This window comes from Periplaneta americana, chromosome 17 (genome assembly GCF_040183065.1).
Source record: "Periplaneta americana isolate PAMFEO1 chromosome 17, P.americana_PAMFEO1_priV1, whole genome shotgun sequence".
Lineage (NCBI taxonomy): Eukaryota > Metazoa > Arthropoda > Insecta > Blattodea > Blattidae > Periplaneta > Periplaneta americana.
The window spans coordinates 6,861,507-6,889,347 of NC_091133.1; the positions used below are offsets into that span (position 1 = coordinate 6,861,507).

Genomic DNA, 27,841 nt, shown 5'->3' on the forward strand with positions numbered 1-27,841 from the left:
AAACAATACAACACTCTTACTATTCTTTCAGAAAATGAATGCATTTAATATAATATTAATACAGACAAAATGTATGGAATTTAATATATGTACAACTAGCTGAGAACAGGATATACATTTAAAACTATGTAAATTTGTATTGTCACTGTCTTCACGTAAATATGTTTATGATGTAAACATTCATTATTTAGTTCGATCGTATGGCAGCAAACCCTGGGCTAATTTTAGAATATCCGATAAGTTTTTTTACAATTTAAAATTAAAAATATCGGCACTGTAGGGAAGAGTGGTCCACCTTGAGACAGGAAGATTTGTTAATTTTTTTTTTACATTAATGTTTGCAGTGGATATTGACATTTATCTGTGAACAATGTTCGAGCATTATTACATTTTATAATTTATCTAAAAAATTTGTGCTAATTATGATTTTCAGATTACAAGCTGACTCGTACAAAGTGGCAAAATGTCTCGTAGTGGACCATGGTGTTCCACCTTGAGAAAGCGACAGTTCCACAATGAGACACTTTATTTTCTGATGGATTAATATAATTATGATATCAAAGAAGTGACATATATGACTTCTACAAACATCAGATGAGTATATATATATATATATATATATATATATATATATGCTATGTAGTCAGGTTATGTGTCAGGGAGTCAATGAACGTTACCAGCAAACTCGATGCTGCCTTTTTGTCTGACAAGTTGGTGGCTTTGGCAAAATCATTGTAATTTCAGTTTTATTAACCAATGCTTCATCTGGCACTTCTGGAATAATGAAACTGTTCCTATATTAGCACTTCTCCTTGGAAATGAAACACTGTAATTCTTAGTGCTACAAGAGAGCACTTTTCCAATACGAAATAAATGTTTCACACTACCTTGAAATTTTACGAGAACAAAGTCATTCACATCTGCTTCTTCGGTTGTTGGTCCATTGATGACAGATAATTTACAACTTCGAAATCACGTCCAGAAGATGAATGGTTAGAATTTGCTACATCTATCTCTTCAGAGGGATGATATATCTTCTGTGTAACTTTTTTCCTTCATCTTTACATTATTTTTTTTTCTGTTTTAATTCTTTCTCTGCCTTCTTTCCAGCTCGTTTTTATGGGAGTCTTCTTAAGATAGTATGCCAGTGTCTGGAATGGCAATCACATTTATCTCTTGCCCTATAAAATGCTTATTTTTTTTTTCTAGAACAAGTTTTACAGCATATTACATACTTTCAGCTGTGAAGGATCCTTTATTTTAATTTTGCGATTTTTAGCCATTTCTGAAACATCAAATACGTAATTGTACATAATTTATCGTATTAACGTGGTCCACAATGAGACAGCAATTTAGTAGTGCCTCATTCTGCCCCACAATACTTCTTACAATGTAACAGATCATGGTAAACTTCCTAAGACAACTAGGTGCTATTGATTACGGTAATTTGTAGCAAATGAATATGTACTTCACCTGTACTAAATCACATTTTTCTTACCTGACTGAACAGACAACTAGACACTTCAACTGCTGAGGCAAAAAATTCACGTACACACTGGAAAATGGCGAAATGATTACTAAGACGAGAATGTCGAAGGTGATCGATTCGATATCTTGAAAACTTACTACCTAATAGTTCATGTAGGTTGCCACAAGGGTGAGACACTTCTCGGCTAAACCATTCAGATTTTAGAGGGAATGTCTCATTGTGGAACATGTCTCATTCTGGACCACTCTCCCCTACTTCGAAGGATAAAAGTGTGATGAACTGCAGCATAACCTATAACCTAGATTCACTTTGCACATAATTTACATTCCTGAATGCAAGCGTATATGTGTAGCCTATATCAGTTTTCGTATTACTCCGGATTTTACACAGACAACGCATAAATTACGTCTGTCGTGCGTGAAGGCGTGTATGGTACTTTAACCTAGCTTTAAGCGCGAAACTTTTTCCACAGAAATCACATTTGAAAGGCCTTTCACCTGTGTGTAGGAATTCATGCTTTTTCAGATATCCAGATTCAGTAAAAGTCTTTCCGCATTGATCACATTCAAAATCTCTTTCGCATGTGTGTAAGCGTTTATGTCTTTTTCGACATGCCGCATCCGAAAAACTCTTTCCACATACATCGCATTTAAATGGCTTCTCGCCCGTGTGTAGGCGTGTATGTCTTTTGTGACTCCCTGCATCCGAAAATCTCTTTCCACACACATCACATATAAATTGTCTGTCGCCTGTGTGTAGGTGTAAGTGACTCTTTAGAAGTCGTGATTGCGAAAAACGTAATCCGCACACATCGCATTTGAATGTTTTGTCGCTGTGTATCAACGAATGTTTCTTTAGGTATACAGAGTGTGAGAAACACTTTCCACACAGATCACATTTGAATCGCCTCTCCACTGCGTGGATGCCAATGTGATGATTTAGATGACTCGAATGTGAGAAACACTTTCCACATATGTGGCATTGGAATGGCCTCTCCCCTGTGTGAATGCGAACGTGATCTTTTAGTAATCCTGATCGTGAGAAACACATTCCACAGACATCGCATTTGAACGGCCTTTCGCCTGTGTGTTGGCGCGCATGGATTTTGAGATGCGCTGCTTGCCAGAAACACTTTCCACATACATCGCATTTAGATTGTGTCCTGCCGGTGTGCAAACGTGAGTGTACTCTCAAGCCTCCGGAGCGCGAGAAACACTTCCCGCAGACATCGCATTTGAAAGGCCTTTCGCCTGTATGTGTGTTTACATGTTCTTTTAAATGACACGATTCAAAGAAACATTTTCCACACACATCGCATTTGTATGGCCTCTCCCCTGTGTGTATCCGGGAATGTTTAATTAGTTGAGAAGACACTAAGAAACACTTCTCACATACGTCGCATTTGAAAGGCCTTTCGCCTGTATGTGTGCGTTCATGTTCCTTTAAACGGCATGATTCGAAGAAACACTTTCCACACTCGTTGCATTTGTGTGGCCTCACCCCTGTGTGTATGCGGGAATGTTTTATTAGTTGTGCCGACACTGAGAAACACTTCCCACAGACATCGCATTTCCATGACTTTTTTAATGTATGAATTCGGAAATGACGTTTTAGAGATTGTGGCCTTGAAAACACCTTGTTACACGTATTACACTTGATAGAATCATGGCATATAACACCGGAACCATCAAGTCTGTTGCTGCCACTCTGTATTAATTTGCCATCACCAGCTATCTCGTCGCATTCTGACGATAGACTGCTCTGAACATTATCCGCAATGCTGAAAAGAAAATTGATCAATCTATACAGTCGTCAATGTGGTGAGAAAAATATACATCCATGCATATGAACATATAAATATCAAAGAGGAGACGGCCTCCACGTATGAAGGGTAGCTTCGAATATATTGAATAAGCAGTCGTGGACAGCTCATAAGGTGTGGGCCTCCAGCTTAAGGGTTGGGCAAAGGGCTAACAATCCATTATCGTAAAGAACAGCTTATTACGAAACCTCAACATAAGCCTCGGAATGGGACTGATTCTTTTCCACGACTACAGCACTGGAAGACCAGAGGGAAAAAGACCTTTGCGGACGCCGAGAAGTAGATGGAAAGATTTGAGGGAGGTGGGGTATGATCGTAGAGACTAGATTAACCTTAAATATTTGAGGAGAAAAATTCGCTCCGGGGATCGAACCCGGGTCCTTGGTTCTACGTACCAAGCACTCTAACCTCTGAGCTACGCCGAATTCAATCCACAGCACCGGACCGAACCTCCCTCCTTGAATGTTTCCCTTTTGGCCTGATTCCAAGTTCGGCATATATGTTGACGTAGTGTCCAATGTCAACTGCCATTATATTAGGAGCGCACTCAGATGAGTGACTTATTTGGCCGGGATTCCGCAGTTAAATGCACAGTAATCCGTACAGAAATATGCACTGCTAGCTATGAGAATATTAAAGATATTTTTATTAATTTGTCCGGCGTAGCTCAGTGGTTAGAGCGCTTGGTTCGATCCCCGGCACCGGAGCGAATTTTTCTCCTAAAATATTGTCAATATTACAGATATTATTCTGTAGGACAAATTAATAAAAATATCTTTAATATTCTCATAGCTAGCAGTGCATATGTCTGTACAGATTACTGTGCACTTAACTGCGGAATCCCGGCCAAATAAGTCACTCAACTGAGTGCGCTCCTAATATAATGGCAGTTGACATTGGACATATACGTCAACATATATGCCGAACTTGGAGTCAGGCCAAAAGGGAAACATTCAAGGAGGGAGGTTCGGTCCGGTGCTGTGGATTGAATTCGGCGTAGCTCAGTGGTTAGAGCGCTTGGTACGTAGAACCAAGGACCCGGGTTCGATCTCCGGCGCCGGAGCGAATTTTTCTCCTCACATATTGTCAATATTACATATATTATTCTGTAGGACAAATTAATAAAAATATCTTTAATAGATTAACCTTGCTCAGGATAGGGATCCATGGCGGTCTTATGAGAGGGCGGCAATGAACCTCTGCGTTCCTTAAAACTCATTTGTAAGTTGCAAGTAATATATTTCCTATGTACATTATCTCTGATGCGTTCAGTAATCAACATTAGTTGACTGCATGCATTGGCTACCATGTCGGCTACATATTGCTTGACTGAGACGCTACTCGTATAATAATTACAGAGTGGCTAGATTAGCAGAGAACCGGCAGAAAGCAGCATCTGCAGGGGATTGCTGTACAGTTTCGTAGAACTCTGTGATAGGCGGTGTAAATCACTGAAATGCACAGTATTCCTAAAGGTCAAGTATAGCTAAAATGACACACTAAAAAAGTCGGGATAATCTGGAACCAAACGCTTAGATTGACAATTTTTAATACTGTGAATATGAAAGTACAATTTATCCTCTTTAAGCAGCAATACTAAACAAAGGTTAAAAAATTCATTATCAGCCTCATTAATGCATTAAAAAGGCAGTTTTCTTGTTTAAAATAACTTTTATTCAATGCTGTGTTACTTTTTTTATTGCTCTTGAATGAATAAAGATAGAATCATTCTCAAATTTTACTTTTACTCAGAACACTTTCATTTATCTCTAAAGAATAGTTGTGTATGTTGATCAGTGCAGCAGTAATTAATACGTGAATGAGAATGGCTATTATGATATTATGTTTAATATAAAAGAAACTGACTACTTTGATCAGTTCCATAACTCAAAGTAACTTTGTACCTTTTGAAGGATGTTTTACAATTTCTCAGCCCTTGAGGGATGTTTGAATTGACATGATGGGATCTACAATACAATATAAGTTACAACTACTTTAACTAGGTAAGACTGAATTTAACCAACAGCATTCGTTTAAACTAGTTTTTATTAGTTGAGATTAGTTTTGACGGATTTTGGTGATTGTCAGTAAAACTTTTCACAAATAGATTGACAAATTAATTGTGGTAGTAGCCACAAAATAAAGAACTATGCTACTGAAAACCACAAGTTCTATTAGGAGAGTGATTTCCGATGTTTTGTTTCTTTTCGCTAAATGATTTTAACTTTTTAAATTCAACAGAACTCAGAGTGATTAGGCAGTCTGTCGAGAGTTGATCTCGGATTCCAAAAGTTGAATATTTCGATGAAAGACAGCAAATGTAAAGTAAATATGTACACCAACACACTGTGTAATCACAAATCGTGTTTATCCGACTTCTGAAGAACTATTTGAGTTAGAAAATTGAAACCTTTCGCTTTTGTGTGTTTCTTTTAATTGACGGTCATTCCAGAGAAGTTTCTAGGTTTAATTTTTGACACCCTGTAAATCACATAAATTTTTCCTAAAAACAAATGGGCTCACTATTCCGTCCCTGTTAACACCAAGCCACACTCCGATTCTTTGGTCGGGAAGTGGTTTCTCATGTAGTAGATTAAGTATTTCGGAATTCCAATATCGTCAGCTTTGTTACATATGCAATTAAGTTCAAGGAATCTTCAATTGAAAACAAAATGTGATTTGAACTAATTTCTCCATCTTGCACTTAAAGTCAAAATCCATTCACAAAATGTACATGTACTCCTAAATACATCATATCATTTAGTTTAAACTTTCCACCATGGTAAATAGTAGTAGTAGGGTTTAAAAAGGGCGCGTCAGCTACTATGGCTATTTGCGCCCTTATCTAAAAATCCTTCATAAAACAAAGACATAAATAATATAATAATCAGAGTGCTAAAGAAACTAAAAAGCGTTGTCACGGCAAAACGAGGTACACAAATGCGGTATCACAAGGTGATTTGTACAGAATCGTAAAAGTGAGCAATTCTAGGACCCTAGGTGGTATTCAAACGAACAAATAAATTAATAAAACTAAGGCCACCAGAGATAAATTATATATCAGATTTCAAAAACAATAAAATTTTATAAAATATTCGGATGTATAAAGTCCGAAATGTCAACAATATAAAATCAAATACAAAACAACAAATGTGACCTCCGGATGTAAAAGGCCCGGAGGATAAGTAAAACGGGTCAATAAAAGCTAAATCACCTTATCCAATCCTGTATTCGATAAAAATCTCAGAACTGCATTTGCACAATTAAAATCATTTCCAAGAGCATCACGTAATGTCGGCCGAATTCCATATTGCCTGTGGGCACGGTCATATTTTCTACAATGTAATACAAAATGTTCCACTGTAACTGGAACACGGCACATATCACACTCCGGCTGAGGCTCGCCACATAGGAGATGGCCATGTGTCAGATGACAGTGGCCAATCCTCAACCGGGTGAGTAAAATCTCCTCGTGTCGTGATGCTCTTGTGGACGAATCCCAAACTCGAACAGTATTCTTTATATTTCGTAATTTGTTTCCCTCTTGTGCAGACCGTTCGCCATGGTAAAGCTACTGGATTTTTAACGTAAGTAATTTCGTGTCCAACTTTGCGAAAATGTAGAAAAGTCTCATTACTTGAGAAATATGCTGAAGATAATGTTGCAGTAACATTCCCAGTAGCATTTTATGTTTGTGCTTCAGCACTGTACAATGTTTTCTTTGTAACTCATCATATACTTTTCCTGTTTCCCGAAATTTATAGAGAAACTTATGAATCATAGTATGACGTAGAATGCGTATATTTCGGTCATTTATTTTGAAATAATGTCGTGGCAGCACGAGAGGATTTTGTACAGACAAATGAATCGCAATTAAATACTGTTGGAGGATTGTGTAACTACAACAATTATATTCCATTCGAATTTTCTTAACAGACTATACAAATCAGTTAAGAAAGACAAGCATTCAGTCTATGCAGAGTTTAGGATTACACTGCATATGGCGTATCACCTTTGGTTGTTATCACTGTACCTCACGATGCCATCCATGACAGCAAGGAACAAGCCACCCGACCAGTGAATTCTCCATGCTCATTGGTAGACTTATAATCTAGTCATCCAGTTTAAAGGCCTTTGAAATTAACTATTGTGCTTCCCAGAATAAGCTATAGCGTTATATCGAGCAAGGACTAGTTCACGATTCTGTATACTGAATACTGATTAATGAATAGGAGATCCATAAAATGAGAGCTATTAATGAAAATTTGCTGAAAATAATTCTTATGGCACTTTCGAATTAACACTATCAGATTGTGAGCAGAAGGCACATCTTAGGACAGTATAGAGTGTGGAATGTAAAATACCAATAAAGACAAAAAACATATATAAGAAGAGTTTGTTTACCAGAAACAGCTAAATACTGAAATACGTAAATACATCATGAAGTAGTATAAATATGAAAATAGATAAATGTAGAGCTTATATGAAATAAGGAATTGAGAAATAATCCAAAATACAAGCAAGTGTATAGATTTGCATTTATAAATCACTAAACATTTCATTATTGTAACTAGAACAGAAAAATACTAAACCACAACTAAGAGTCTTCAGACTTAAGCTCCAGAGGAAGGAAGGTGAAGTAGAAGTACAGTAGAATTCCTTGTATCCAGCAACTGTGGGACAAAGCCAGTGGCGGATAACTGATTTTGCCGAATAATTGGAAACTATGTTTATAGGTTATGTAAAGACACACTGTACTGCACAAACATTTTTTTTTCACGTTCAAATTTAGTAATTTTTATATAGATATTTAAAAATTAAGTTTTGAAATACGTAGAATGTTAATTTTTAGTACTGAATAAGGTAATGTACATTAATCACTTCGTAATTATTGTAATACAGTAATACATACTACCGTAAAAATACTAAAAGTTTCCGCAACCTTATGACAACTTTAAATGGTGGTCATGTGAGTCATGTGACGTGAAGAGCAGTGTAGCCAATGTCGCAAATATGAAGACGATGAAGTAATGCTCGATGATTTGAGCATAAGAACATTTCGCTTGCATTTCGCGGAATTCATTGTGCAACAGCAGGGCTTAGCAGTAATAGCCATGATACTATTTATCACTCAAATAAAATTTTTGTGCGCTGTAGTGCGCCGCAGCTGGGTCTGGTAGAACTTTTGATCGGTGGAATAAATGATAAATATCATAATTATACCAAATAACCCTGCCATGAAACGTTATGATCAGGACGGTAATCAGTTCGCCGAGGTAATTAAGTGACAACACACATTCTTCTTCTTCTTATTATTTGGTATTACAGCCCAGGTGGGCCTTAACCTCCTCTATGGCTCCCTTCCATCCTTCTCTATCCATCGCCAACTCCCTCCAATTCCTTATTCCTAATCTATTCACATCCACTCGTACACAGTTCCACCATCTTGTTCTCGGTCTTCCTCATAATCTGTTCCATCTGGGTTGTTATTGAAGACAATCTTCACTTTCCTTGTTGTTTCCATCCTTGTGACGTGTCCCAACCATCTCAGTCTTTGACGTCTTATGTGCGCCTCCAAATCCGATTCCTTGTACAGTTCGTATATCTCATTATTATATCTGGCTCTCCATCCATCCACTGTTTCAATTGCTCCGAATATCCTTCTTAAGATTTTCCTCTCAAATACTGCTAGTTGTTTGCATGTATTTTTATTCAGAACCCATGTTTCTGTACCATATGTTATAATGGGTCTTATTAGGGTTTTGTAAATCTTGATTTTGATTTCTCTAGATATTATTTTATTTTTAACAATTGGTAAAAGTGAATAATATGCCCTGTTAGCCAGATTTATTCTTCTTTGTACCTCATTCCTTAGGTCATTATTTGCTGTCGACAACACACATTCCTACGTTAAAGACAGACATTTATTTAAAATAAACCAAATAATAGCGTCACACAGACTATATATATATGTGTCACAGCGTAATGTTAAACCCAACTGGTTACCTTACATGAATGGTAATTCCTCTTTGTTGGCATCCATCTTGTCGACTCCCCTCACTCATAACCAATACTTAACACACATATAATCGTTACACTGAAAATGGACACCCCTCACACGTCACACAACAATGAAAACCTCCATTTTGAATTCCGTACTCGTACAAAGTTTATTGGTGAAATCTCTAAGTAAAACGTTCCAGAATAAGGCAATAAAACTTCTAGTAGCCCGTGGTTGACTATTAGTTACATCACAGCTTGAGAGACCAGAACTGCAAATAAAATACCGATCGGTATTTAAACAGAGTTGACTGCCCGATAGTTAAGCAGAAAATCGCATCCAGTTCAATATAGGTAGCACATCAAATGACTGAGTATAACTTCCCGACCTCGGGAGTAAACGTTACCATCCTCTATCAGTCTTTCTTCCACGATCCAATCGTAGGTTCCCGCAACAACGTGTATGTAACTGAAACTGTCAACACACTCACGGTCTGCATGCTGCCCGCCACCAGACTTATTTCTTCCGCGATCCTATCGCAGGTTCCCACAACACGTTGGACTACACAGTTACTAGTAGACTTATCGAACCCGGTTTGATCCCCGGCCTACATAGGAGCTCGTGCCCATCACAACGCACATACTACCTCCAAGCCATCTCTCTAGCGTACTGACGCCACTAGCCACAAACAACCCGCTTCACAGACGAAATATAAACTGGCGACACCATCTTAACCAATCAGCAAGCACTATTATAAAATATTAACTGCTCCCTGGATCTTAACCAATTAGCAAATGTTATTATAAAATAATAACTGCTCCCCCGGTTTCAACTCATCACAGGTTATAGGAACAGAACCAGAGAATACGGAAAAACAGAAAGATGGAGAAGTAAGCCATCTATATAAAAGAAATAAGACTAGATCAGAAAGGAACAAACTACAGGCCATCTATGAAGAGTAAGAAGAACTAGAACAAACAGAGAAAGGCATAAGGACAGAAAAATGTAACAGAAATAGAAAGGAAAAGAAAGACGTGCTGAAATAAAACAGCACAGAAGGAACAGAGAATTTCATACTTTTCTCTTTAGACTCATCCAACACCCCTTCGAAACGGTTGAGTTCAAGTGGTAAATTTAAAGATATCGCCTCTGCACATTCTTTGCAAGGTCCAAGTGACAGCTTACCGATGCTACACAATATACTCCAGGAACATAACTTTTTTTTATCTATGTTTTCATGCGTGAACAATGTAAAGAGTAAACACAACATGCGGTGTGTGCGTTCCATGAAAACCACTCACATCTTCATTGAACTCTTCCCTTTCGCAGGAATGACTATTTTTTTTGGTCTAGCCAAAAGTGCCGTTGTTCTGGTATTGCCGGTTTTTTGGGTGCCAGATACGAGGGATATTACTGCACATCTTTTTAAAAATAATCACAAAACATTTATAGTACATTATGCAACGAGCCTATAATGATAGGAATTAAGAAGCGAGTATGGATGTTTATGAAATGAGCGCAAGCGAGTTTCATAATTTTCATACGAGCTTCTTAATTACCATTATAGGCGAGTTTCATACGCCTTTTTATGCTCGTCCATATTTCTAACTTGAAATTACCGGTATTCAGATGTATACATTTTATTTGTAGATATCTGACAAGATCGGAAGTGACCTTGTTCTAGGTCGTGAATTGTGAGATGTGCGCAGACGATTTTTTCCGAGGAACAATAATGTCATTGACCTTGATGTAATCCCATTAAACTTGATAATATTATAATATTATAACCTTGATTATTGAATTCGACATTGAAAAACGAGATGACAAATTGAATTTATTTGAATATTAGTTACAATTAACGCTAATTATTATAGTAACAGAACATAACCTTATGCGACAGTATAGGATTTCCAGCCTCCGTGACTTTTCGCTAATTCTCTTTCGATTGCATATCCGAGAATAATCGATACTTGCGGTTTTATAACAGTACAAAGCTGACTTGTCATTGGCTGAACACATGTAAGCTGTGTTATCATTGGCTGAAGATCTGTACTTTAATGAGTAGGTGTACTTTAATGACATGCATTAAAGGACAGCTACCAGGTGTATAATTAGTACATTTCGGCATGGTCGAGCATAAAATAATTAATATTCATAGCAACAATTATATCACGCTAATAGAACAGTTGGATGGCAGAATAGCCAAAAATAATATTCCAAATAGAAAAGAAAAATCCATTGTAAATGACCTAAAACAAAACTAATAATATGTCCTCATAACGAAATAAAAAATATAAAAATATAAATCATACTTATAATATGGTATGCCTGTAGAAAGTAACTGAACCTGTTCTTTTGTGTAAAACATGAATCAATGTCAATTTCTCTACAAGTTTTTACAAATAAAAATACATTTCATAACGTTTATTCCAATAAAATAAACTATATATAACAGATTTGAAATTACGAGTTGAAAAGGTATATGCAAGATAAAGTAAAATTGTTATGAAAATAGTTCTCCCTACTAATAATTTCTATTTAGTCAGTTTTCTCATTACTCAGAAATCATAAATGTCACGGCTGACGTGGTGATGAGGCAGTAGGACAAGTGGACAGCTTCAAATACCTGGGCTGTACTATAGGCAGTAACATGAGCTGCTGCCAAGATTGTCAAGAGGAGAATAGCAATAGCAAAGGAAGCTTTTAATAGAAAAGGGAGCATCTTCTGAGGACCTCTGGAAAAGAACTAAGGAAGAGACTAATGACGTGCTTTGTGTGGAGTGTAGAATTGTATGGGGGAGAAACATGGATATTACGACGAAATGAAGAGAAGCACTAGAATCATTTGTTATGTGGATATGGAGAAGGATGGAGCGTGTGAAATGGACCGGTAGAATAAGAAACGAATGTAATCTTCATCTTACGATCTTTGGTGACGTATATACGTCCGTTGATGTGCCATATTAATGAATTTAAATACTATTATAGTCACAATCATGCCATGGTATGTAAGAAAAATTACACAACCTCGAGTGGGAAGCGAACCTGCGACTTCCTGTCTCAGGTTCGATTCCCGCTCGAGGTTGTGTAATTTTTCTTTCATACCATGGCATGATTGTGACTATAAAAGGTAAAAGATAAAGGTATCCCCGTGACATGCCATGAAGGTACTTGGGGGCATGGAGGTAGAGCCCCATGCTTTCCATGACCTCGGCACTAGAATGAGGTGGTGTGGTCGGAACCACGCTCTGACCGCCTTTTACCCCCGGGAAAGACCTGGTAGTCAATTTTATAGAAGGCTGAGTGAACCTTGGGGCCATTCTGAAAGTTTGGCAACGAGAAAAAATCCTGTCACCACCTGGGATCGAACCCCGGACCTTCCAATCCGTAGCCAGTTGCTCTACCAACTGAGCTACCCGGCTGCCGATTGTGACTATAATAGTATTTAAATTCATTCAAGAAACGAAGCTGTGTTGGAAAGAGTGGATGAAGAAAGAATGATGTTGAAACTGATCAGGAAGAGAAGGAATTGCCTGGGTTACTGGTTGAGAAGAAACTGCCTACTGAAGGATGCACTGGAGGGAATGGTGAACGGGAAAATAGTTAAGGGCAGAAGATATCAAATGATAGACGACATTAAGACGTATGGATCATATGTGGAGACTGGGAGGGAGTCAGAAATTAGGAAAAACTGGAGAATGGTGTTTACAATGAAAGATCTGCCCTTGGGCAGGGCACTATGAATGAATGAATGAATTAGAAATGTAAGTCGTTTCGTCATATATATGAAACTGTGGAGGGCTGGAAGACAAAAGTAACACACTACACTTACCTCTTATTCAACAGTTCATCCTCCTCTGTGGATACTTCCGCCTTCAGTTCCTGCTGAACTCTGTCCAAATCGAGCGAGTGTTCCTAAGAAGGAGAGTAAATAAATAAGATAGCTTTAGTTGGTCGTTTAGTTCATTGGTTTCCTATCCCTGGGATTCCACGTTCATTTCTGAAGTGTCCAATCAAATTTTTCAGTAAGACAGTAATACCTTGCCTTGACTATCGAGCTGCTTCCCCCAAATTACTTTGAGTTATATCCTATATCCATCCTTAAATTCAGGTTTTTGCCTATACCGTATTACAACGCATAAGACACACCATTGAAAATATGTGCTTGTGGTTTATAAATATACTGATAATTAGGTAACCAGACTTTGCTACAATATCTGAGGTAAATAAACTGGTAAAGAAATGACTGCTCTCGATAACACATTCAGTATATACATATCAATCTTGAAAGTTTTATTTTCTCAAATGCACACTTTCTAATATGGTACGTTCTTGTTAGTTGAAATGTAGTAAAATCAGTAATAAAAATGCAACAGCAGCAGTATAAGGAGTAGGCGTATTAGTTACTTACAAATGGCTTTTAAGGGACCCGCTGGTTCATTACTGCCCACACGTAAGCCCGCCATCGGTCTCTATTCTGTGCAAGATTAATCCAGTCACTATCAACATACCCCACTTCCCTCAAATCCATTTTAACATTATCCTCCCATCTACGTCTCGGCCTCCCCAAAGGTATTTTTCCTCCGGTCTCCCAATTAACACTCTATATGTATTTCTGGATTCGCCCATGACCATCTCAAACGTCTAGATTTAATGTTCCTAATTATGTCAGCTGAAGAATACAATGCATGCAGTTCTGCATTGTGTAACTTCTGCGATTCTCCTGTAACTTCATCCCTCTTAGCCCCAAGTATTTTCCTGAGAACCATATTTTCAAACACCCTTAATCTCTGTTCCCCTCTCAAAGTGAGTGTCCAAGTTTCACACCCATACAGAACAACCAGTAATATAATTGTTTTATTAATTCTTACTTTCAGATATTTTGACAGCGGAACAGATGACAAAAACTTCTCAACCAAATAATAACACGCATTTCGCACATTTATTCTGCGTTTAATTTCTTCCCGAGTATCATTTATATTTGTTACTGTTGCTCCAAGATATTTGAATTTTGCCACCTCTTCAAAGGATAAATTTCCAGTTTTTTTATTTTCATTTCGTACAATATTCTAGCCACGAGACATAATCATATACTTCGTCTTTTCGGAATATACTCCCAAACCTATCATTTTACTTGGTTCAAGTAAAATTTCCTTGTTTTTCCTAACCGTTTGTGGATTTTCTCATAACATATTCACATCACACGCATAGACAAGAAGCTGATGTAACTTGTTCAATTCTAAACCCTCTCTGTTATCCTGAACTTTTCTAATGGCATATTCTTGAGCGAAGTTGAAACATACGAATGATTGTGCATCTCCTTAGCCCGCAGTGAATTGGAAAAGCATCAGATAGAAACTGGCCTATACGGACTCTGCTGTAAGTTTCACTGTGATTCAAGTCTTACACCAGACGCATGTCGCAGTATTATGCCCCTACGGGAATAACCGCCTGGGGTGCCCCACTCTACGCTGAACACAACAGCCAGACTACTCGGCTAACTCCGACCTCATGCACCAACCCGGAGCAATCCAAGACCGCATAGCTTCAGGGGACTTCTGGTTGGTTACACTGCGACACCCATTAGTCAGCGGTAACATGTTGGAGCATTATATCTGCCCTGGTGAGCAGGATCGTTCATTGGGACGTCTATATTGCTCTGGGCCCCCATTGGGGCTCTACGTGAGTGTAGTCGACCTCTGGTCTGGGCTCGGCATCTAACTTGCACATAGGGGCAGTATGAAGGGTCCACTATTGCTTCATTGCTGGGCGCCCTGTCAGGCCAGACAATTCGGATGTCATGCTTGAAACCGTGGGACAGGACCACAGAGATAGGAAAGATCCCTGCTGGTGAGACGGGAGTTATCTAAGAATATAGATATAATAACTAGAAGGGGAAAAAGGATGAAGCCTCACCAGACGTCCTTAACAAATCCCGTCATGGTGGCAGACGTGGCAAAAACTAACAGCGGGGATGGAGAGATGGAAATGTCTGTGATGCTGTGGTGGGTGTTCCTCATGCAATGGTGACTGGCGATGACAAATAGTGATGAGAAAGATGAGAGAATGAAAAGGGCTGGATGGTGATAATACGATAAATGTGCAGATAGGAATGAACGAAAGCCACCATTGCATCCCTCCAGTCACCATCTTAGAGGAACCCACCTCAACCAGAGCACAGTCATTGCCAGACAGTTGACAACATGAATATATTGTAAATTTAACATGAATCCTGCTCCTAAACATAGCAACTTTCTTCCAACTTAAGATAATTCCCTGTTATCTATCAAAAATATATGTCAGACAAATAAAATGACATCCGGATCCTAAATGTAATATCATTTCCCATCTTGACCAGTTCTCTGTTATATATGTTTATTTATTTTATTGGGTTCTTTTACGACGCTATATCAACATCTAGGTTATTTAGCGTCTGAATGATATGAAGGTGATAATGCCGGTGAAATGAGTCCGGGGTCCAGCACCGAAAGTTACCAAGCATTTGCTCGTATTGGGTTGAGGGAAAACCCCAGAAAAAACCTCAACCAAGTAACTTGCTCCAACCGGGCCACCTGGTTTTGCGGCCAGACGTGCTGACCGTTACTCCACAGGTGTGGACTATATGTGTATATATATATATATATATATATATATATATATATTTTAGTAGTATTATTTCACTTCAACTGAAATTAAAACAGTTTAAATGGAGCTAATATTGGAAAAATAGAGAAGAATGAGTTATAACCTAGCATTGTTGATGGTATGATGTACTAAAATATATTGCCGTTATATCTGTAGAGAGATAGTGAAACTCTCACCTCCCCTTCGTACTTCACCATTGGGATGTCCACAGTCATTGGATTATCCTCAATTTTTATCTCTGATGTGAGATCATAACTGTGGTCCAAGAATTCTGTCTTCATGCACGTCGCTCTCAGGTCCAAAAACTTCTTTTCCTACAAAATATAAGGACATCAATAATCAATAATTTCATTTAGCAATTTTAAAGGTACTTCATGTGTAACAGCCATCACTTTGGTCCAGAGTGGCAATATGTGGCTACTACTGCTAACACAGGTGAAAAATTACGCGAACTGGTCATTAAAAGCTACAAGAAATCACTGATGATAGCCTAGGCATTCCACCTTAAGGGGTTAGGTACAGTTTACAGTAGTAACATTTTTGGAAATATTCATCATTTTTTCCTCCATTACTGTATCTTAAGTATAATAATGAAAATTGGTATGAGTAAAACACTGTCCTTCTGCTATATGAAAAAAAAAATTTTCGATTAAAAAAAATATATATACAATTTTTTTTTTTCCTTTTTTTTTTTCAAAATTCAAAATGGTGGCAGTTCACTGTGCAGTGATGAAGTGTTTCCCTCATAACTCATAAACTTGTTAACTTTTTCATGTTGTCTCTCTGTTATTTTATTGCTGAAACTCATGTTTACAATATCATGCTCTTTCAACTACATTCCTTATTAAATAATATTTTTCTCTTATTTTGTATTAGAAGAAAATATTGATATTTGAAAAGTTTTCAAATGCATTTATTTTTTTTTTTCAGACAGTATATCAAAAGTAGAGAAGGGATTTTGTATCATATTGTACATATGACATGCATAAATGCACACAAAAAATTTCATCACAGAATGTTGGATAGTTCTTAAGTTATGAGGGAAACGTTTCATCACTGCACAGTGAACTGCCACTATTTTTTTTAAATCGTAAAAATATTTTATTCATATACCAGAAGGACATTGTTTTACACATACTAATTTTCATTATTGTAAGAGATACAGTAATGGAGAAAAAAAAAGTTGAATATTTCCAAAATTTTACTGCTGTAAGTTCTACCTAACCCCTTAAACAATTTTCATATTTTAATATGTGTAAAAGAGAGCGACTTATACACAGTGAGGGCAAATTTCGTTTCGAATTGGATAATTAATTTATTACATACTTAGGACTGGACCAAAGTGGAACTATAAATCATAAAAAAAGCAAATATCCAACCACATAGTTGTTCGGCATATAGCAGCTAATGGTCTTGACTTTCAAATACCTTCTTTGGTGAAGTGCTTTATGTAGAGTGTGGCATTGTATGGGGGCAGAAACCTGGATATTACAACGAAGTGATTAGAAACGACTTTGAAATATGGAAATGGAGAAGAATACGGCTTGTGAAATGGACAGAAAAAATAAGAAATTAAGCTGCACTAGACAGAATGGTTAAAAAAGGATAATGCTGAAACTGATCAGGTAGAGAAAAGGAAATTGGCTGCGTCACTGGCTAAGAAGAAACTACCTTACCCAGGCCGTTGCAACCTTGCTATTGACAGTTTTGATTTGAGTTGCTGAACTTACCTGCGAAAAAGATGAAGAACGCTGTGAGCCAGTCTTCTGAATCGATTGGAACGTAGCATTTTCTATCAGCTGCTATGTGCAGCACTGCTGTGTTGTCGGTTTGCTACTCATGCTGTCACATAGTGTTATTACCATGCGCGTAATTTATGTTAGTGTTATAATGTTTAAATAATAGGTAATTATGCAGAAGTACAGCAGCGATTTTGTTATTTTTGGTGGTTTGGTAGTGTTTAGTATTGAATTTCGTTTATTAGTACTTGCATATTATGCGTAGGTCAATTACGGATGAGGTAGAGTACATTTTTTTAATTATGAAGAAGAATAAAATTGAACATTTTTTTTTCTCGTTTAGAAGACTATGTTGTTGAGTGCATAATTTTTAATGTATTGTCATTTGATTGGCTGAAGCGTTGTGTGTTCTTTTTGGGTGATGTGTCTTCCGGTATGATTGGATGGTTGTGGTTAAGTTATAAAGCATTGTGTGTTGTTATTGGGTGATGATTTTTCGGGTATGATTGGATGGTTGTGGTGAAGTGATAGCTGTATGTTACGAGCTAGAATTTCTTTAAGTCATTGGCTGTATGATTGTAGTTTGTCATAGTTGATGCGTGTGTTATTCTCATCTTGTAGGTGGTCTATCGCTGTGAGTTGTAATGGATGTAGAATTTCGTTTTTTATCTGTATAGAGTTGAGAGAGAAGGATATTGAATACTATTTCGCATGATTTGCGAAGTGTGTTGCCATGAGTTGAGAGCAAATAAGACGGATCTGAACTTCCGTTGTGGGAGATTATACCGGAAGTATGCGAAACGGAAGAATGTTGGTCGTTGTGGTACCTTTCTGGCACGTAGTAAACTTAGTGTTATGGACATTTTTCGTTTGGTTGCGTCATTGGATATTTGAGAGAATAAATGTTTAAGTGTAAATATCTCATGGAAGAGAGAATGTGCGCATTCTTTAAAGCAGCTGCAAACCTCTATCCTCGGAATTATTAAGGTAATGTTCATCATGTTTGGCATTGTTTGACGAATTTGTGAAATTGATTCAGTCTTTGTGTGGCTATTTTGGTTAGGTTAGGTTAGGTTAGGTTAGGTTAGTTTAGGTTATTGCTGCTTATATTTGTCCTCTTGAAAAAGGAGTGAAAATTAAGGTTTTTGATAAAAAAAAATATTACATTAAGTTTTTGCGGTTTACGTTGTTTTCCTACTTTTGTTTTTAAGTTTTTTTAAAAAACGGGGTAAAAATGTAGGGTTTTGGGAAAGAATAAAATTTAAAATCGCTTCTGTAGCTGTTATGCATAATTACCAAACAATATGTAGTGCTGCTGTGAAATGCCGCAAAAAAAGAAAAGACGTCGTTCAGAAATGGTTATTCACGCGTACCTGGTGAGAATCCTTTGCGTGTACAGTCAAGATGTCAGAATTGGTGCGAATGACTCGTCAATTTCACGAACAGGAGAAGGAATCTGTCCGTATATACGGACGTTTCTTCATCTCTGCTGTTAATGTAACACAGCAGACATAAAAAGATTTAGATCTCTCTAATACTCTAAGAGGACAGGAATAAAGAACAGAGTTACATAATAATTATCATTTGATTTAATGGAGAAGAATAGCAAACACCGCGTAAGTTAAGTCAGTTGTGTAGAAAGTGGTCATTGCAGTAACGTCGCATCTCCCACTACCAAAATTACGCAAAGCTGTCAGGTGCAAGGTTACGAACGTCTGGGTATAATGAAGGACGCACTGGACGGAATGCTGAATGAGAAAAAAGTTTCTGGCCAAAAAAGATATCAGATGGTAGACAACATTATAAGATATGCGGATCAGACTCGGAGTTTAAGAGGAAAGCACAAAATATAGAAGCTTTGAGAATGCTGAGTTTGCAGTTAAGTACCTGCAGTTGAGTACCGTAAACTGGGGTAAAGAGGATCACATGTGGTAAAGTGGATCATATGTCTATTGTTAGATAAGTCAGAGCCACATGGTTCACACATGCAAAGAAAACTATTTTTAGTGGCACTTATAGAAAAAAGGTTTTCTTTTCATGTGTGATCCATGTGGCGCTGCCTTATCTAGGCAATACACATATGATCCACTTTACCACATGTGATCCTCTTTACCCCAGTTTACGGTACAAAACTATGAATGAATCAATGGTTTTCTGACGCTCTTACACAGACAAGTAAATAAAATATATGGTAATATTTTTCAATTTACCTCTGTTAAAGCCGTATTCTCCTCCATTTTGTATATGTTATCATGCTGTTGTAAGGCCAACGGGTCAACCTCAAGTTCCAACTTGATCAAATCCATCACAACTGAAAGAAGAAGAGGTTATGTATTACTGTGCAGAAACACTTACCAAGATCCTTATGAACTACTTTACAGATTTCAATTTCCAAACAAGTCCGACTCTAATAATGACCTAAACTGAGAATCACGTAAGTGTAGTTCCTAAAAGGCTAATTTGGCCATCTCTTCAGTGTTGCCAGATATCACCAAAGAGGGTTAAGTAAAGTCACAATGTAATGTAATGAAATATATTATTATTATTATTATTATTATTATTATTATTATTATTATTATTATTACAGTATTAACAATAACAATATCTTGCTTATTTACCACATTCGTATTTATATTGGGAGGTATTTTCTAAATGGTTCAATAATTTATGAAAGAGTAAATTTTCCTCCTGGACCCTTCGCGCATTATATTGATAATTAGTAGATTAGTATGATCTAGTTTATTGTAAAATGAATTTGTTCTGAGAACATGAAATTCACTGCTCCGACTAACAGTTTAAGATTCATAAACCTAACCTAAAAAATGTATTTTGTTTTATCACGTTAAATAATTAGTACGAATTCCGAAAACAGAATACCATTTTGAAATGTATACCCTACTTAAAATTTTTAAGTATGTACTTTAAGTTAAAATAATACTAAGTCGATACTATGCTAATTCAATCTTGGATATTTTAATAAAAATTTGTCCATTATGCACGTGCATGTTTCACACCAAGTAGGTCTATAAGTTGTATTTCATTTAATTACACTTATTGGAATATTGTTCAATTGAAATTACAACGAAACACAACTGAATTACGTATTGATATTAATACCGGTATTACTAAGTAATTATTAATTACGTTCAAATTTCACTAGCTTAGTTATAGACTACTTCCACTTCATCATTTTCCATTACTCTAAACCGAAATTATTGCTGCCAACATAAGAGTTAGAAAATAACAGCAAGTTCTATTTGTCAGAATCGAAATTCTAAACAAATTTGGTACAGTGAAAGAAAATTCAACCCGACATCTAGAAACTCACTATAATCCAAGGGAATTAAGTAAACTGATCTGAACTATACACAAAAATAGATAAAATATACTGTATTTAGTACCTTTATAACGAAAGATGCATTATTTCATTTTCTCTATAGACAGTAAATAATTTTCTAGAAATAGTGTACTTCATCTAAGCCACCAGGGTTATTATACGAACTGGGACTTTCGGTAGGAAGGAAGTTTTGTCATAAGTCATTTGTTTATACGAGTATGTCTCACACGCGGTTATTTATTAAGTCTATGGTCTCACAAGAAAACTGTTTAGATACATACCTGAGGAACATAAGGAATTTTACCGAGAGATTTGTGACTTGCCAGTGCGTGAACAAGTGGAAGACTAGTGAATATATGCAGTATGTTCATTAATATCAGCAGGAAGTTATGCGTTACTAATAACTCAGTTTGCAGAATATTATTTAGTTATGTGATTCCAAGATGATTTAAAGTGATATCTATGGAAATATTAACAGAATAATAAGGCAATACTGCTTTATTGTGAAATAAGTGCTGTTATGTGATCAGTAATCTAGACTTTGAGACATCTCTAGCAACACAAGGACGTTTAATAAAGTGAATTTGAACTGATTTATAACATTTACTATCCACTTTTGTTGTCTCAACATAGTATTTTTGTTTACTTGTATAAACAAGGAATAAATAAACAAATTATTTCAAGAAAATATCATAGCATTCAGAAAGGGCCTAAGTCCACCATATTTACTTAATTTTATAAAGAGAGAGAACATTCTAATATCACGTTGTCATGAAATAACATTGACAATGTTTGACACTATAATACGAGACTGTTTTCTGTCATTAGAGAGGGAGGCAAAGAAAGTTAAACAGTTTTTTTTTTCTCTCTCGAAAGTGAGGTACTTGGAGTCTGTATGGACCGATTCAATTATAAATATCTTCAATTCAAAATGATGTCTTGCACTTCAGAAAATGATAAATTCGTAGTTTTACATACCTATCCATGAAAAGTTTTAAGAATGTAAGAAAACTGACACAACTTTTATAGCAAAGAAATAAGAAAATTACAATATTCCCTTTTTCAGAAGCTGAATACCAAGTTTTAACAATGCCATATAAAACCGATATTACTGAAAATATCTGATGTGTAAGAAATAAATGACCGCTATTCACATTTGTAAAAAAAAATGAAAAGTACATTACTTCGTGCTTTTCTATTCACATTTGCAAGGAAAAAACAACATTACATCGTCACTTTCTACGGATTGCATAACTAGATTCTCAGTTACATGCTTCTAAAAATGTATTTTTCGTGCTTTCGTACAGGATGGATAAGTAAATGATGAGGTCACCAGACGTCCCAGTTTGGTCGGAATAGTTCTGGTTTTCAGAGTCATGTCCCTTTACCCCTTCCAGGTTCAGCTGGGATGCTTGGATGTTCCGGTTTACCCAAATAAAATGAAATGACCAATTATTTGTGATTGTAAATGTAATTGTTTAACTTTCAACACTAGTGAATAGTTACAAATATAGGCAGAGTTAGGACGTTAGCGTCAGGTTAAGTCGTGTCATGAAGTACCATTTGGTCAATGTGACCGTACTTATGTCCTGCCCACTATAGAGACATAGGCCAATTTTACACATATTTAGTATAACTTGTTGCTTCTTTGACAGGTTAGATTTGGTTAGTTTAGGTTTTTGTTATAGCCTACCTTACATATACGATTAGCGCAACATTGGCAGTGATAAAAGTGAAATATTCGTTCAGTGGGAGTTGGATACTCTACATTCATCTACCATTTTAAATGGGCGTAATAAAAAAAGACATGTCATGTAACAACGTTTCTCGCATTTCATCAAGTATACCCAATTATAAAAATGCGTCGCTAGTAAAATTCCTTCCATGTTAGATGTGTCACTCTTACATGTAATAATACAGCATGACATTGTTGAATCAGTGTTACAATCGTAACTCACAAGATAATCCGAGATTTCATAGCTCATAAGTTCATGCCCCTGTAAAAACAGAAGCATAAAGGAAGCATGAAGCAGTTGTGGATGTGTGTAGATATGGCCGATATTTCGCAAACCGATATTTTGTCACAGATAAACCTGTGACTGATGACGCGAAATATCTGTGAAAAAATATCGCTATCGAAATCCTGTCCGTATTCAGTATTCTGTGACTGATATTTCTATCACGAGATCGATTCAGTACTCTTATATTATCTCTTATGACAGTGAGTCTGTGACGTTCTCAAAACTTTCTCCTTTACGTCGTGGATTTGCGTATGCGCATGATACAGCAATTGGGCAGTGATATTTGCTTATTTTTTCGTGATATTTTGTTCAGTATTATTTTTTGCAAAGTGATGATTTGTTGAAAAGTTATTAGCGGCATAATAATAATAATATAATCATGAGTCTGACATTTCGTTTTTATGGTCAGTCTGTATATATGTTTTATAAATATTTTATGTATTTCCCGAGATCTTTACATTTTCATATAACTGTGAATTTATATTAACTTATACAGTATGTGTTTTCCACCCAATTTTTACGCAGTAAGAATACTTTTTAAGTTACACTTCTAATTACAAACAGAATAGTTGAAGCAGTCCACAACATTATTTTAATAACTTTACCTGTACTTCTCTCATTTATTTATGATCTAGTTTTAACGTATAGCTCTAACACAAACAGTGCATGGTAGTATTAATTAAAATAAATAAACTTAAAATATAATTATTTGTAATAAGTTCATTATGGTGTTTATGGTTATTAACTCTTAGGAAATCGCACAGTGCTTCCTAACATGGTTACTCTTGTGGGGTGTTTTTCCACCCCAATTAATAGGCCTAGTTAATGTTCTAAACTTGGTATTTAGTGATATTTGTCTAAATACTGATAAAATCATCAACTTGCAAGTAATTTTCAACTTTTAAATATAATATGGGGTAGTTAGCAAAAATTGATAATTTTATAAATTCCAAAATATCTGACATCTAGCAGACACAGCTCCATCAAATCGCTCTCATTGCCCTTGCACACTTTTAAAATAGGCCTACACTTACACATAAACGGGATAATTAATTACATTTGAAAATAAGGGGTATCAAACGTAAATCATGTTAATTCACTCTATGTCACTGAACGTTATGCTCTTCCAAGCTTTCGAAGCATTTCTCACAAACTGACAACAGTACCTATTGTATTTTTATTTTTTTATTTTATTTTAGTAGATTATTTTACGACGCTTTATCAACATCTTAGGTTATTTAGCGTCTGATAGAGATGAAGGTGATAATGCCGGTGAAATGAGTCCGGGGTCCAGCACCGAAAATTACCCAGAATTTGCTCATATTGGGTTAAAGGAAAATCCCGGAAAAACCTCAACGAGGTAACTTACTCCGACCGGGAATCGAACCCGGGCCACCTGGTTTCGCGGCTAGACGCGATATCTGTTATTCCACAGGTGTGGACACCTATAGTATTAAAACCGAACGAGACAAAACTGGCTAATATGGTGGACAACTTATTTGGCTAAACTAAAATTGAGGTAATTTCCTTCGTATTTCCCTTATACACCTTGCATATACGAATCTGTGACAGGTCAGGTGTGGTTAGTTTAAGCTTTTATTATGCCTAGACATATACGATCAACAACTAAACTAGCGCTGATGTAGTTCCCTTCGTACTCCGCGTATACACCTTGCATATACGAATCTGTGACAGGTTAGGTTTGCTTAGTTTAGGCTTTATGACTTGCATATACGATCAACTGCATCTCCACAAAACATCAAATTCAACGATTTTCACTTCCGAAATCACCAAAACTACCTCAGAGCTAGTTTAACCCGGTCAACTGCATCTCCACAAAAAATTTCCTTATAATTGCAACGATTTTCACGTCAGAAATTGCCGAAACTACTTCAGCCCTAGTTTCACCATCTTATTATAAATGATGTAGTGATTACACGATTTAAATAATAACAGCATTGGTTACCAGTACTACTTTATCTTGTGTAAAATCCTGTCTGAACAACTGTTTTGTTTTGTAATTATTTTCCAGTGTTATTTCGAATATTTATGTTTCGTTAATTTTTATTTTATGACTCAGTATTATAATGTTAATGCACGACTTAAAATAATGCATTCATTATATATTATACAATAAAAAGGATCAATTTTTAAAACGATTAGGATAATCACGTAACTTCAATTTCTCCATACCCAACTACATTTAAAAATTATGAACTGATTCAATATCTACAATATAACCTCTTGGTACATGACGTTAATTTTGACATTTATTTATTTGTTAGTGGTGCATGTAAGTAATAATTTATTTGTGAATTTTTCTCATATAAATCACTGATGTGTGGCGCGTATAGAGAAATCCTATTCACATTTCACTGCTCTTCAATATTTCCTGTTAATTTTTTATCGGTGTGACAAAATGTCGGTGTAATTAATGCATATTGTGCTTACTTAGCCATATAAAATATCGGTGTGACAAGATCACCTATGAAAGTCACAGAGATTTAATTGTCACAGATACTTGAAAAAATCGTTTAAGCTCATGTCTTGCCGTGTGTAAAATAATATTTGTACCTGATCGGCAAAATTACCGAGAGGGGATTGTTGCAGTAGTTACCTATTTGGTCCCAGTTTCGACTCTGAGGAATATGGTCACCTTATATAAGGTCGATTATATACCATTTCGACTATAAAAATACTAATTTTGCGAAAATGTTTATTAATATTGTAATTTAAAACCGGTCTCCTTAATCCCTTCTCAAAATGCTTAATTTGTACTTTTATACACATATCAAGCTAAACATTCATCGGTAAATATAGCTTCATTATAGGGCTACATTGAAACGACAAAATCGTTCCTTATTGAAAGTGAAAACAAATTTTGAATTGCGATATAAATCCGAAATAATTAGTTATGTCTTACACATTACAAATAAAATTCTTCACATTCATTAAAATAAAGTATATCATTGGGCGTATTTAAAGTTTAAAACCTCTGTGGGTGTCCATATTTGGCACTTATTGTTGGAATCCTGTTGCAGTGTGTTTCGTCGGCGACTGTTTACGTAATTGTTGCAAGTTAAAAATTAGGCAGGATACATTAGATTGGCGGATTACGCATGTGACTGTGATTTATTTCGGTGAAACGAGAGTTGATTGACTTCCGCCATAACTTATGTCCACTTATATACGTTTAAATACGCAACATCCCTTTCAATTATTCCACAATTATTGCACTTCTAGAAACGAATGTTGAACTACCTACCACGAACAAGAGGGCTTTAATATTATAGCACTATATAATAATCCATTTGGCCAAAACACATATGAGGCGTTCAGAGCACAAGGGAATCAAGTCACAAAAATAAACTTTTCAGAAAATTAGACTTAAAATCTTTATGCCTAGTTAATGACCCATTAAAGGTGAGCGTGATTTTAAACATCTGCACCATTGCGAAGATTGTGAGAACATGATTCTTTTATGCTCTGAAAGTAGCCTGCTAGCCTCATCTAAGGTAAGTACAGACGAAATATTTCCCAATTGACGGAGTGGACTTGATTCCCTTGTGCTCTGAATGTTCCATATATCTGATATCTGGACTCACACCAAGCACTACGATCAATACTGCCGTGAAAGAAAACCTTTGGCCAGGGTCGCGAAATTGGGAGATTCTCGCTAAATCTTGAGGTCTTAACCCTCAACCACCCAGACCTTTGCTGTTGGCCACACTGCTTATATCTCATTCCAAATTTAATTGTGCAACTGTGGTTCTTTGTAATTGTTAATTATTGTCGACGAAGATCTCTGTCATAGGGATTTGTTTGTAACTGTCTCTGAAAGTAATTTATTACAATAATATTGTTTCGGGCGGTCTTGCATACCATGTCTGGTACTCATTATGGCTAGTAAACCTGCTCCTTGTATGAAGTGAATGTGAATGTAAATAATCCTTGTCTTGTTCCCACGGCGCGTCAAGACGCGTGGCTTGGCAAATCTCGAGTGGACCACTTCTTCAGTTTAATTTCTTTCGTTGTTCTTTAATTTTAATTCTTTTTTGGTTAATGGAAATAATTTTCAGTAAAAATGAATAAAGTTTATGAATCGGACAGTGACGAGGAAGTAGACATTAATTTATGCAAATGTTGTTACAGTATCTACGAATAACTACTTCAAAAATAAAAATGTAAATAAATGAAAACTGAAATAATATATCGATGGGTGAGTCCACACCTGTGGAGTAACGGTCAGCGCGTCTGGCCGCGAAAGCAGGTGGCCCAGGTTCGATTCCCGGTCGGGGCAAGTTACCTGGCTGAGGGTTTTTCCAGGGTTTTCCCTCAACCCAATATGAGTAAATGCTGGGTAACTTTCGGTGCTGGACACCGGACTCATTTCACCGGCATTATCACTTTCATCTCATCCACACGCTAAATAACCTGAGATGTTGATAAAGCGTCGTAAAACAACCTACTAAAATAAAAAATCGATGGGTGATCGGCAGAACATCTTAAGCGCCACTTAAAAAAATGCTTTTTTTTTACGTAATGAAGAGGGATAACCATAATGCACAGCCTGACAAAAGACGTAAGCGAGTCTTTAATATCGAATGAGAAAACAAGACGTACAGTTAACTGTTTAAGAATTATTTTAGTGACCAACAAATCGTCTTAAGACATGCCCGGTTCCCAAATAATCATTGTATCTTTTGTTACCAAGTGGCTCATAAGACAAGAAATTCCGGCTCTTAAGATAAAAATGTATGGTTGTTAAGATATTTATTTCGGGTCCT

General features: G+C 36.3%; 1 protein-coding gene across 2 annotated transcripts; it reads right to left on the reverse strand.

Annotated features, from left to right (window-relative positions):
* Positions 1 to 27,414, reverse strand: LOC138693382 (zinc finger protein 83-like). Of its 2 annotated transcripts, XR_011330297.1 has the most exons (6): positions 26,320 to 27,414; positions 19,907 to 20,007; positions 16,134 to 16,271; positions 13,145 to 13,227; positions 1,499 to 3,269; positions 2 to 1,285 (listed from the first exon to the last, which is right to left on the reverse strand). XR_011330297.1 is itself a non-coding variant. In XM_069817303.1 (5 exons), exons 2-5 carry the CDS (start codon positions 20,000 to 20,002, stop codon positions 1,892 to 1,894), a joined length of 1,695 nt encoding a protein of 564 aa, XP_069673404.1. In that variant the 5' UTR covers positions 20,003 to 20,007; positions 26,320 to 27,414; the 3' UTR covers positions 1 to 1,891. The 2 variants fall into 2 exon arrangements, 1 of the variants encoding a protein (XP_069673404.1); XM_069817303.1 differs by having other exon boundaries at positions 1 to 3,269.
* Positions 27,415 to 27,841: the final 427 nt, after the last annotated feature.